The 13,565-nt window shown below is 41.9% G+C and overlaps 1 protein-coding gene and 1 long non-coding RNA gene across 5 annotated transcripts in view; one reads left to right on the forward strand and one right to left on the reverse strand.

Moving 5' to 3' along the window:
• The first annotated feature begins 1,468 nt into the window (after positions 1-1,468).
• On the forward strand, positions 1,469-6,286 carry LOC135240593 (uncharacterized). The gene is made up of 3 exons (XR_010325726.1): positions 1,469-1,502; positions 4,904-5,010; positions 5,707-6,286. It is a non-coding gene; the product is annotated as an uncharacterized LOC135240593 (long non-coding RNA).
• LOC135240592 (protein phosphatase 1 regulatory subunit 1C-like) overlaps positions 4,117-13,565 on the reverse strand; it is a 45,017-nt gene continuing 35,568 nt past the window's right edge. For 2 of the 4 annotated variants that reach the window (XM_064310232.1, XM_064310231.1), the window contains exons 5-6: positions 13,136-13,436; positions 4,117-4,977 (exon numbers count right to left, since the gene is read on the reverse strand). In XM_064310232.1, coding sequence (XP_064166302.1) covers positions 13,141-13,436 — 296 coding nt within the window. In that variant the 3' untranslated portion in view covers positions 4,117-4,977; positions 13,136-13,140. The remainder of the gene's footprint in view (positions 4,978-13,135; positions 13,437-13,565) is intronic. The other 2 variants (XM_064310234.1, XM_064310233.1) reach the window with 1 other exon arrangement.

A 13,565-nucleotide genomic window follows, 5' to 3' on the forward strand; every position in this document is an offset into this window, starting at 1 on the left:
GTTCAATGCATGGTACAGGTATTAAAGTGGTCACTGGTTTCATTTGTCGCTTCTGCCGCGAGAGATCTTCCCAGAAGCAGCAAATTTGCATATATTTTCTTTGTATTTCCACAGAAACTGCTTTTGTTCACGAAACCACCACCAGGTGGCAAATGTGAGCACTCAAAACCATATCTGACAGTTACCACTTCAACCGTGGGATGCAGGAGCAAAGTAGAACAGTATTACCGCTGCTCTTAGCAAAATGATGGAGCCAAAACTGCTCCATTCCCGTTAATATAACAGCTTGACGGCTGGGTCAGACCAATGTTATCAGTTCCAATTTATTTTTATTAGGCCTGTACAGTTCAATGGAGAGACCCCAAACTGACAGGTCAGGTAAAGAACTGTGCTGCGCAGAGGACGCGTTTTCGTGTATGTGTGTGTGTGTGTGTGTGCTTGCGTGTGTGTGTGTATGTGTGTGGGTGTGTGTGCGTGTGTGTACATTTGCGTGTTGTGTGGTGTGTATGTGTGTGTGTGTGCGCATGCGTGTGTATGCGTGTGTGCATTTGCGTGTTGTGTGGTGTGTGTGCATGCGTGCGTGTGTGTGCATTTGTGTGTTGTGTGGTGTGTGTGTGTGTGCGTGTGTGTGCGTGTGTGTACATTTGCGTGTTGTGTGGTGTGCAGACGTGTGTGCGTGTGTTTCTTTGTATGGGGCGGCATAGCTCAGGAGGTAAGACCGACTGTCTGGCAGTCGGAGGGTTGTCGGTTCAAACCCCACCCTGGGCGTGTCGAAGTGTCCTTGAGCAAGACACCTAATCCCTAACTGCTCTGGTGAATGAGAGGCATCAATTGTAAAGCGCTTTGGATAAAAGCGCTATATAAATGCAGTCCATTTACCATTTGTCTGCACATGTATTTGTGGTTGTCGGGGTTATGGCCATGAGGACTTCCAGTAAAGTTGTTTAAAAATATATACTGTGCCAGAGTAATCTAAGGCCATGAATTGCACATGAGCAAATCAGCTCCTTCTCCACCTGTTAGAACAAACATCTATGCAAATCAGCTCCCTCTCCACCTGTCAGAACAAACATTTATGCAAATCATCTCTCCCTCTCCACCTGTCAGAACAAACATCTATGCAAATCAGCTCCCTCTCCACCTGTCAGAACAAACATCCATGCAAATGAGCTCCCTCTCCACCTGTCAGAACATTTATGCAAATCATCTCTCCCTCTCTACCTGTCAGAACAAACATCTATGCAAATCATCTCTCCCTCTCCACCTGTCGTAACAAACATCCATGCAAATCAGCTCCCTCTCCACCTGTCAGAACAAACATCTATGCAAATCAGCTCTCCCTCTCCACATGTGAGAACAAACATTTATGTAAATCAGCTCTCCCTCTCCACCAAACAAACATCATTTAACTAGGAGGAAGGCAGGTCATCACCTCACTATATATTAGTCTGTAGACTCAAGCACTGACTCATTGGTCTGTGGACTCTGCAAGCCTACGGATGGTGAGATTTCTGATTTCTGGTTATTTACTAGTAGAACAGGGGAGGAGGGGGATTCCAAAACATCCTTCCTGAAAGTGCCCTCACTATTTTAAGACATCATGATTTAAATTTATAATGACAATTTAGTCTTAGTACTTTACTTTGAAATGACTTACTTCCAGTCTATTAACCTGAATATTAACTTATGAGAAAGTAGGTTACATTTTACAATGGCTTTAAACAATGCATTTGTGAAGTGTTGCCTACTTTTCCATTGGTTAATACACAGATTAATAGGCTGGCACATTTTAAACCTGTGCATTAACATTTGGAATTACTAGTATTACTAGTGCACAATAATACAGTTTAAGTATACAATTGAGTTAAGTTTGGCCTGTAGCTAACTATCACAGTACAGTAGAGTATTATTGTATTGTATTGTATACTTGGAAGTTGCAGAACTTTTACATAGATTCACCATACTCTAAACTGGTCTTAATCCAGTGTAGTAACCTGATTAACTGTATTTAGGAATTTGGGTGTTGAATTTAGGGGTTATGTTGTTCAGTTTAGGAATAATGTTTTACATAGTTTACCAATTACTAAGAGTTCAGGGCTCGTTCAAGAACTACCGTTAACCTTAGAATTGCTTTTCCTCAGCTGAAGCCAAGGGGACGAAAAGCAATGTGGAGTTAAGTTGTTTTCTGTTGGACCTGTGAATAAAGTTTCCTCTAGCTATCAGGGTTGCCATACGTCTGATTTTCAAATTATTTGTACATGTCCAGTTTGTGATCCCAACCGAACAATGTAATGTCAATCCAAGTAATTAATTTGAGAAATTTACCTGTAGTTTCTAACAACTTTGCATGTCTGTGACTCGGTCGAGTACTTGGGGGTGAGTGGGTGGTGTTGAAGACAGAGGAAACTTCTTTGATAGTAGACACAGGCTAAAAACTCCTGCATAGTATGCCTTATAGATACAGACCAGTGACAAATTAAAGGAAAAACCTGAATAAATGAGTGGAGAAACATAACAAAAGTGGATGCTTCCATAATGGTGTACTGCATGATACCATTAAGCTATTAACATCCTATCATGCTCTGTGGCATGTATAGAATTGCTGAGCAGGCCCTGTTAACCTCAATTTTGGATCAAAATGGCAAGAGGGAAAGTGACTGAAATATTCAATATTGGGGCACGGATGGCAAGAGCTTCAGTCACAAAGACAGCTCAACTGGCTAGTGTTTCAGTAGGAACAGTGACTAAAGTGACATTTGAAATTAGATCTATGGGGAAGGCATCAGTAAATAGGGTTGTATATTGTAGTTGAAAGTGCACATTTGATGCCAGTGTTGCTCATTCATTAGTGTGATATGTAAGGAAAAACAGAAGAGAAACTCTTCCTCAGGTGACTGAGAATGTCAATGCAGGACCTTGATCAGACTGTCAGCAAGAACAGTCCATGGACAACTATATAGGGAGGGATATTACTGTGGCGTTTCAGTGCTCATTACAAAGACGAATGCACATTTGAGAGTTCAGTGGTGACATGGTGATATGGTCTGATGAATCATCCTTCACTATATTCTTGATGATGGGCGAGTGTATGTGTGGCGGTACATCAAGAGAAAGGTACAGGCCTGAATACACGGGCTCTGGTGGCTCTGTTATGCTGTGGGGGGCATTGTCCTGACATGTTTTGGATTCACTTGTCCCTTTAGAGAGAAGGGTCACTGCAAATCAATACAAACTCATTCAGAGTGTTCACCTTTAATCTATGATGAAACATTTCTATCATGATGAGAATGGTCTCTTCCATGATAACCCTACCACAGGGCACGAGGGGTCACTGAATGGTTTGATGAGTATGAAAATGATGTGGATCATATGCTATTGCCTTCCCAGTCAGCAGATCTCAACCCAATTGGACACTTATGGGAGATTTTTGACCGTCATGTTAGACAGCGCTCTCCACCACCATCATCAAATGAGGGAATATCTTTTGGAAGAATTGTGTTCCCTCCCTCCTGTAGAGTTCCAGAGACTTATAGGATCGATGCCAAGACGCATTGAAGCTGTTGGCCCAACACCTTACTAAGACACTTTATGTTGGCTTTTCCTTTCATTTGTCGCCCGTCTATAATTAGCAAACGTAGCAGTTTACCAATGTACAATGTACTTTTGATCCATGATCTCTAATATTAAGGAATGAATAATCGATAGTCATTTAGATAAATTCCATTAACTATATAGCTCACTAATAAAAAAGCGAGTGACTCAAGAGGCAATACTTTTCCTAACTCCAGACTTTATGAATGGGTTTCTTTTCACCCACATTGAATTGGACCAAAATACTCCATCTACCAAAATGTGAAAGCAGAGAAAAATATTTGTTTGGATGGCTGTTAAATTTGGACAAAAATGATAAATTATCAGCACGACCAAGAGAATTTAAGGCCTCTTCCTTTTGCCTGCTACACTTAAGTTGTCTATTAAAACAGTACAGATGTAGCCCAAGGACATAGTCTGCATGTGTGTTATAATAAATGAATGACGTTTTGTCAGTTTTAAAACTTTATCGTAAATGAATCCCACTGGGCATAGGGCATAGGCAAGGCAAATGGAACACAGCAGTAAACTTTTGAAACTGGTCAATTTATTCTTCATGGAAGCATAAAATCATCTTTATCATGCATGCCTATTTCTGACATATTGTGGCTTAAGAGGGTAAATAATCCCTCTAAACATGAAAAACACCTAATTAAAAAGTATTAACAGCTTGTTAAAATTCTGGGGTTGCAGTTGTGGTTGGATTGAAAACCGGCATACACAGGGGGCTGCAGGACTGAGTTTGTGAACCACTGCTTTACAGACATGGCAGAAACGACTGATAAACAGAAGAAATGCACCATAGACCTGTCATGGAGTCATAATCAATAATTTGATGAATTTGTTGATGAATCACGCCCTATTGCAAATGCAAATTGCTTGGGTGATAGCAGTCATATCTGTGAAATGTGCATGATGCAGCATGTTGCAGAAAAAGATCATGTGACCTCAGTCAAATTTGCTTGGATAAATCCATGTTAAATATTGGGCTCTTGGGGTGCATTTTTAGGCTATGGATAAAGTACCTATTTACCTACCTTGCAAAAGCATAATTACGTGGTTGGACTACCAGTGTAAGTCCAGCCATTTTGTTAAGAACTCATTCCAAAGAGATACTATGGCACTCAACTCAAACTAAAAGAGCATGTGTCCTCAGTCAACCTTCCCTGGATAGATGAAGGCTAAATACAATTATTCTGCCTTTCTTCGCATAGAAATGAAAAGAGAATCTACCAGAGTGATCATTAGTAAATGCAGTCATCAGTCTGGCTGAAGCTGATGTGTTGCTGTTACTGTTCCCGGTGTGTTTCAGGAAGACATGTGGAAGGTGGTCCTCACAGTTAGTCTCCTCTGCTGGGGCATCTGCTCCTCTGAGGCCAAAGTCACCTGCAAAGATAAAAACGGCATTGAGGTGGACTGGTAATAGAACCTGCAACCTTTTTGTTTACATGACCAGTTCCTTATCCATTATATTACATTGCACCTCAGTTTCACAGTTTCTTTGTGTGATAATCCTCCAAGATGACATGAACCTGAAGGGTTAAAATAAGTTTTGATTGATTGATTTTGATTGATAGACAATCAGAAAGCTGAGAGGGAGACAGACTAGGGGAGACACAGGGGAGATAGATCTGGAGGGATGAGAGTAGGGGAGACACAGGGGAGATAGATCTGGAGGGATGAGAGTAGGGGAGACACAGGTGAGATAGATCTGGAGGGATGAGAGTAGGGGAGACACAGGCGAGATAGATCTGGAGGGATGAGAGTAGGGGAGACACAGGCGAGATAGATCTGAAGGGATGAGAGAGTAGAGGAGACACAGGAGAGATAGATGTGGAAGGATGAGAGAGGAGGGGAGTCAGACCAGTAGGGATACATGTTGGGTTCAGAGGTTGGAGTCTTAACCACTACCCCATTCACAGAAACAAAAACATGTTTTTGAGGTATTGTGATTCCTGACTGAGATGCATTCCATCTACGGATGATTATGTCATCGTGGTGCATTTCATAACTTTGCTGATTTATTAAAAAACAGCAAAAGTCAACAGGTAAAGATGAATGGTGCTGAAAGTTTTACATCCATGTTTTTTCTCTTCTCTGAATGTTCATCGTCAGGTATATCCTATACAAGGTGCCCCAAACTGAACAACAAAGCCCTTAGTGGTTTGGAGTATTTCTACATTGATTCAGATAAAAATTAATGGCTTGGCCCTATCAACGACCATAAAGGTGTCCTGGCAAACACTCTGCAGCCTCTCCTTGCTCACAAAACTCAAGTGAGAATAGTTTTATTATTGTAATTTGTTTTGTCTGTTTTTCTGAAAATAAAATCCTTGCTTTAACTGAAGAATAGATATGATGGGCTGGTACTACTGAGTCCACTGGGAGAATAAGGTCACATCTAGCACATTGAACACACACAAACACACACACACACAACCCAACATAGACGCACACACATACCCCAGCATACACATACTCAGACACCTCAACACACACCCACACACCACAACACACACACACACAAACCCCAACACAGACAGACACACCACCCAACAGTGGTACTGACTGGTGTATGATTGTTACTGGGCTGTGTGGTACTGACCGGTGTGTGATAGTTACATGGGTGTGTGGTACTGACCAGTGTGTGATAGTTACAGGGGTGTGTGGTACTGACTGACCGGTGTGATAGTTAGAGGGCTGTGTGGTACTGACTGACCGGTGTGTGATAGTTACAGGGGTGTGTGGTACTGACCGGTGTGTGATAGTTACAGGGGTGTGTGGTATTGACCGGTGTCTGATAGTTACAGGGATGTGTGGTATTGACCGGTGTGTAATAGTTATAGAAGTGTGTGGTACTGACCGGTGTGTGGTAATTACAAGGGTGTGTGGTACTGACTGACCGGTGTGATAGTTAGAGAGGTGTGTGGTACTGACTGACTAGTGTGCGATAGTTACAGGGGTGTGTGGTACTGACCGGTGTGTGATAGTTACAGAGATGTGTGGTATTGACCGGTGTGTAATAGTTACAGGAGTGTGTGGTACTGACCGGTGTGTGGTAATTACAAGGGTGTGTGGTACTGACTGACCGGTGTGATAGTTAGAGAGGTGTGTGGTACTGACTGACTAGTGTGCGATAGTTACAGGGGTGTGTGGTACTGACCGGTGTGTGATAGTTACAGGGATGTGTGGTATTGACCGGTGTGTAATAGTTACAGGAGTGTGTGGTACTGACTGACCGTTGTGATAGTTAGAGGGGTGTGTGGTACTGACTGACTAGTGTGTGATAGTTACAGGGGTGTGTGGTACTGACCGGTGTGTGTTAGTTACAGGGGTGTGTGGTACTGACCGGTGTGTGATAATTACAGGGATGTGTGGTATTGACTGGTGTGTAATAGTTACAGGGGTGTGTGGTACTGACCGGTGTGTGATAGTTACAGGGGTGTGTGGTACTGACCAGTGTGTGATAGTTACAGGGGTGTGTGGTACTGACTGACCGGTGTGATAGTTAGAGGGGTGTGTGGTACTGACTGACCGGTGTGTGATAGTTACAGGGGTGTGTGGTACTGACCGGTGTGTGATAGTTACAGGGGTGTGTAGTACTGACCAGTGTGTGATAGTTACAGGGGTGTGTGGTACTGACTGACCGGTGTGATAGTTAGAGGGCTGTGTGGTACTGACTGACCGGTGTGTGATAGTTACAGGGGTGTGTGGTACTGACCGGTTTGTGATAGTTACAGGGGTGTGTGGTACTGACCGGTGTCTGATAGTTACAGGGGTGTGTGGTACTGACCGGTGTGTGATAGTTACAGGAGTGTGTGGTACTGACTGGTGTGTGGTAGTTACAAGGGTGTGTGGTACTGATTGACCGGTGTGATAATTAGAGGGCTGTGTGGTACTGACTGACCGGTGTCTGATAGTTACAGGAGTGTGTGGTACTGACCGGTGTCTGATAGCTGACTGAATGCTTTGTTCTCAGGAGAGACCAGAGCCACTTCTGGATGATGTCAGCCAGATTTTCTGATCCCATCTCCTCAGCGTTGCTTCCAAAATAATATTTTCTTTGTTTTGTATTTTTTCAATCTACTGTATTTTACTGTACTGTTATTTATTAAAGTTGGGAACGCAGTTCCCCTTTTCACCAGAAGTATAATTTCTTAGTGCTTTTTTATTCATTCTCTTGTCCTAGACCAGTGGAAAACATGCATATGTCCTGACCTGCATCAGGTGTGATGTGAGCAGTCTGGGAGTTTACCTCCAGGAAGTTGCATTTGAACGGCCGACAAAGTCGTAATTACCAGCGGTAAACTCGGGCAAGCTCCATGATACCCGAGTTAACCAGTTGTGGTATATGACCTCACCCTGCTAACAGTTGCTGGACAAGGGCTACATTGTACCTGGTTAATGGTAAACATATCCATATAGTGGTTTCCATACAGTGTCAGCCAGCTGCAAAGAATCATGTGATTGACCAAGTAGAACTGCTACTCTAACTGAATACTGTCTGCAGCCCATAAAAAGTCTGATGGGAATATCCACTCATATTATTGATTAATTCTTTCAATTCGGTTCAAATGCAATTCATTTACAAAAGGACAAATCCCAATTCAGTATTCTCCCCACAATTCCTTTAACTTTTACTTAATTCAGTTCCCTTATACCCCTTAACAGCCTGACATTATTATTGTACTGAAGCCAATGAAAAAAACCCATGTTTGTTTTTCCCAAATTAAATTAAACCTTGTAGTTTACAGGGTCATTATTAGTCACTAAGCAAATACCTGTGGGACCACTATATCCCAAATATCAAGAAAATCCTGATCTTACTAGGGGGCTGGAATTAAAATGTTGATTAAGCTTCACATTCAGATGAAATAAACTAGCATAAACCGATGTTTATTATTATTATTAGTATTATTATTAACATGTTCATGATTAACTGTATCGCTGCACTAATATTTTTGTTCCAGTGAAAAAAATGAGTTGAATCATAGAATAAAACTTGAACTTCAGAGATACAGATCTGGGCTGCGTTCCCGAGTTTCGATGTACCTTAAAGTTTTACAAAGGTTTCTAAGGTATACCTTTAAAAGGGAAACCGCTTTTTTTACGAGTGTTTCCCAGACTATACCTTAACAGTTCCCTTAAGGGACACTTCCAAAGGTACGTCGTAAGTTGGAGCTGGCCTTCACTGTGGCGCTGAAAAGTTTATCAATCGATGCCAAGCGAATCGATTGTCTTACTTGTAAAGGATTATGAATGACGTTTTAATCATTTTACATCAATCTAATATTGCAGAAAAGGAAGCTATACCTACTAAAGACCATCTGCTAATCTCTTTAAGAGTCAAGACGAGACCTTGTGATAGTTTCAATAAATACGTACATGCAGGCTACAAAAGATAAAATAAAGAGCATCAATCGGGACATATAAGCTATAGTCTCGGACTTCTTGGAAGCCCAGTAAAAAGGATATTGGCTACATATGTGTAAATTATTTTGTTCTTATTGAAACAAAGGTCTAATGTTAATTTGTTTTTGTCACACAAAATATATAGGCAACTGTAGCAGCATATCCACTGATTCCCACAGACTTTTCTCTGCAGTGCAAAAATGATCGTAGATGAAAGGCAAAAGCGTGTCTGTGGAAATTGATCATGATTAATTCTATACCGGGTATGCCTTATGAATAGGCCTACCTGTTAAAGTGATATGTTCATCCACCTTGATTTGCTGTTGGATAATCTTAAATTTAACGAAAAATATCATTATTGGGTTGTTTACCGAAAATCGGAAAACAACATGGTAAGAAAGAAATGTTCAGTAAGGTTAATATTTACCCAGTGCTATTCTGTTTAATATAGGAGGTGTGAGCTAAAGAAAGGGATGTAGATCATTTGGCTATGTTTGCTCTTTATGAGCCACCGTACCTGTATGTGTGTTTATGGCTAGGCCAATCAATGTGCTCTAGTTCCCTCTAGTTCGGTCATGCAAGTAGACAGTACCGTGAAAGGAGCGACCGTGAGCAACAGTAAGACAGCAGATTCGTCGGAAATCGTTCAAAATAAAAGTCTGCCTGCGTAAAAGCGGGGAAACGCGTATCTCAAAGTTTCTTTTCTAAACTAGCGACGTTTTGATATGTAAAAATACTTGTTCGTTATAATTATAATGCCAATTAAAAAGGCAGTGTATTTTTATAAAGCTTTTTTTATATTTCTGCCATATTGACTCTTGGAAGTGCAGTAAGTCTAAATATGAAATACCATGATCTTGCTTTTTTTAGGAGAATATAAAACTGATTCCAGCATATTTGTCATAATTAATAGGTCATGTTACCATTGAGGTGTTCTAACAACTCTAGATGATAGTTTATCCTATAGCAATTAGCTAGTAAGCTATGTGGCATGGGTTTGTTAGTACACAATAAAATGTCCAGTGCTAATTCAACTCTAAATAAATAACATTTGGACCCACATTCCAGAGTCAGACCAAAGTTAGCAGTTAAGACTTGAATTAACAATGTACATTTACTGCATACAGCCCTTCACTAAAATTATATGATGACAAAGATATCAAATAAACATGATAGAAAATTTGATAGAAAATGTTGTGGTTCAACTAAACAGTGTATTCCTCTCTACTGCTAGTATAGGTCAATGGATCATGTACATCAGGCTCTGCTACCTCCCCTGGACATGTTGTCTCAATGATATGGGGGTGTTTTGAATACCTTGGACCCTCCTCTCTTCAGATATCATGTCACTTATATCAAATAAGCGTCATAGAAAATGTGGCTGGGGTTTGAACATGTAGTACATAGGCGAATTTCATTCAATTAAGTTCCAATTGCTTTCTGATACTATAACAGATAACATGCTCTGCTGCCTCCCCTGGACATGTTGTCTCAATGATATGGGGGTGTTTTGAAAACCTTGGACGCTCCACTCTTCAGATATGGTGTCACTTATATCAAATACGCATCATAGAAAATGTGGCTGGGGATTGAACATGCAGTACATAGGCGAATTTCATTCAATTAAATCCCAATTGCTTTCTGATAGCGTGACATATATAATGCACTGCTGCCTCCCCTGGACATGTTGGCTCAATGATATGGGGGTGTTTTGAATACCTTGGATATTATATGAACCGAACTGATATGTAAAAAAAACACCTGGTAATTTCAATATAGTATATTTATATGTAACATTCTGCACATGTAATATGATAGTTTAAGGAAATATTATTTTATGAAAGAGAAAATAAACTGGAAAAAGACCCCAGTATAATATTTGACTAATAGTTAGTAGTTGGCAATACTGAGGATCAGACCACATTATAAGATATGTGAGCTCTTAAGCAAGCTCTTGTGTGAAATGTTAATGTTACAAGGAAAGAGATAAAACTGTAGGCTTCTAAAAAAAACTAAAAAACAAAACTTCTAATTAAACATGTGGAGCTTATGGAACTATTAAATTACGTCATTATACAAATGTATAAAAGCCACTTCAGAGCACTCAGACATGCAATATAGATTGTTGATTTGAAAAAGAAATGTGAATTATATGTGCAATTTCTGGTGTAAAATTGCAGTCACTTGTCTTTAAAAATGCACGTTGAGTGCAGGCATCTGAACACCCTTCTGTCTGATGAGAGGCTGGGGTAAGACAAGGTCTACAGAAGAGAGAAGCACATATCCTTCTATCTTATGAGAGGCTGGGAATAGACAGGGTCTACAGAAGAGAGAAGCACATATCCTGTCTGATGAGAGGCTGGGAATAGACGGGGTCTACAGGAGAGAGAAGCACAGATCCTTCTGTCTGATGAGAGGCTGGGAATAGACAGGGTCTACAGGAGAGAGAAGCACATATTCTTCTGTCTGATGAGAGGCTGGGGCAAGACAAGGTCTATAGGAGAGAAGAACATATCCTTCTGTCTTATGAGAGGCTGGGAATAGACAGGGTATATAGGAGAGAGAAGCACATATCTTTCTGTCTTATGAGAAGCTGGGGCAAGACAGGGTTTACAGAAAAGAGAAGGACATATCCTTCTGTCTGATGAGATGCTGGGAATAGACAGGGTATATAGGAGAGAGAAGCACATATCTTTCTGTCTTATGAGAGGCTGGGGCAAGACAGGGTTTACAGAAGAGAAAAGCACACATCCTTCTGTCTTATGAGAGGCTGGGGTAAGACAGGGTCTACAGGAGAGACAGGAGAGAGAAGAACATATCCTGCTGTCTTATGAGAGGCTGGGCATAGACAGGGTCTACAGGAAAGAGAAGCACAGATCCTTCTGTCTGATGAGAGGCTGGGCATAGACAGGGTCTACAGGAGAGAGAAGCACAGATCCTTCTGTCTGATGAGAGGCTGGGAATAGACAGGGTCTACAGGAGAGAGAAGCACATATCCTTCTGTTTTATGAGAGGCTTGGGTAAGACAGGGTCTACAGGAGAGAGAAGCATAGATCCTGTCTGATGAGAGGCTGGGAATAGACAGGGTCTACGGGAGAGAGAAGCACAGATCCTTCTGTCTGATGAGAGGCTTGGAATAGACAGGGTCTACAGGAGAGAGAAGCACAGATCCTTCTGTCTGATGAGAGGTTGGGGCAAGACAAGGTCTACAGAAGAGAGAAGCACATATCCTTCTGTCTGATGAGAGGCTGGGGCAAGACAGGGTCTATAGGAGAGAAGAACATATCCTTCTGTCTTATGAGAGGCTGGGAATAGACAGGGTATATAGGAGAGAGAAGCACATATCTTTCTGTCTTATGAGAGGCTGGGCCAAGACAGGGTTTACAGAAGAGAGAAGCACATATCCTTCTGTCTTATGAGAGGCTGGGGTAAGACAGGGTCTACAGGAGAGAGAAGCACATATCCTTCTGTCTGATGAGAGGGGTAAGACAGGGTCTACAGGAGAGAGAAGCACATATCCTGTCTTATGAGAGGCTGGGAATAGACAGGGTCTACAGAAGAGAGAAGTACATATCTTTCTGTCTGATGAGAGGCTGGGAATAGACAGGGTCTCCAGGAGAGAGAAGCACCTCACAGCTCCCAGGTTTACACTGCACTCATCTGGTCTTACATTAAGTGAAACCCACTTAACCACAGATATACTTTTGAAGGTTTTATTCACTCTTTTTAATGCGCATTAGAGGTCTTGTCCAAACCATCATAGGTATGGGGCTGCTTTCTGAACTTTAGAGTCAGAACTTATGATTGTTAATTTATCAGAGATTTATCAGTCTATTCAAATATATTTTTTCAGCATAAAAATTCACTGCAACTTAAGTCAAGGCAAATTTGCCATATTCTCCAAATATTGCAATAAATATTCCTACCAATGGATATGACAATATCATCATATTAAACTGTAGGCAGGACACAATGTGACTGAATCCCACAAGCAATTTGATAAAATACCTTTGGAGAAATGTCTCCAAACACCCACCGCCTCTCTTCCCCTCTTCCCCCTCCCCACTCCTTCCCTCCCCTGGAGTGTGAATCTTTTATAAAATGGCAGTGTTGGAAGGGGAAGTTCCTGTACCCTCTCTAAGGCTCTCCGTCCCCTCCCTGCTTGTTCACACGCTCCGCCTCTTTGTGGAGGGGCTCCGCCTCTTTGGGGAAGGGCTCTGGCTCTTTGGGGAGGGGTTCTGCCTCTTTGTGGAGGGGCTCCGCCTCTTTGGGGAGGGGCTCTGGCTCTTTGGGGAGGGGCTTCGGCTCTTTGGGGAGGGGCTCCGGCTCTTTGGGGAGGGGCTCCGCCTCTTTGGGGAGGGGCTCCGGCTCATTCCGACCTTCCTCCTCCTCAGGAAATGAAAAGTCCATGGGAGTCTTGAGCAGCTTTCCCTCTGTGGTTGGAAGAAAGGTTCATAGGAGTGGGTCCCGTGCAAGACTGCACATCCTGTCTATCGAGTGTTAAATACCAGCCCGCTGCAAAACAGTGACTGGGCCTAGGAAGTAGCCTGAAACAATGGGAT

The sequence above is a fragment of the Anguilla rostrata genome, chromosome 15 (genome assembly GCF_018555375.3).
Source record: "Anguilla rostrata isolate EN2019 chromosome 15, ASM1855537v3, whole genome shotgun sequence".
NCBI lineage: Eukaryota > Metazoa > Chordata > Actinopteri > Anguilliformes > Anguillidae > Anguilla > Anguilla rostrata.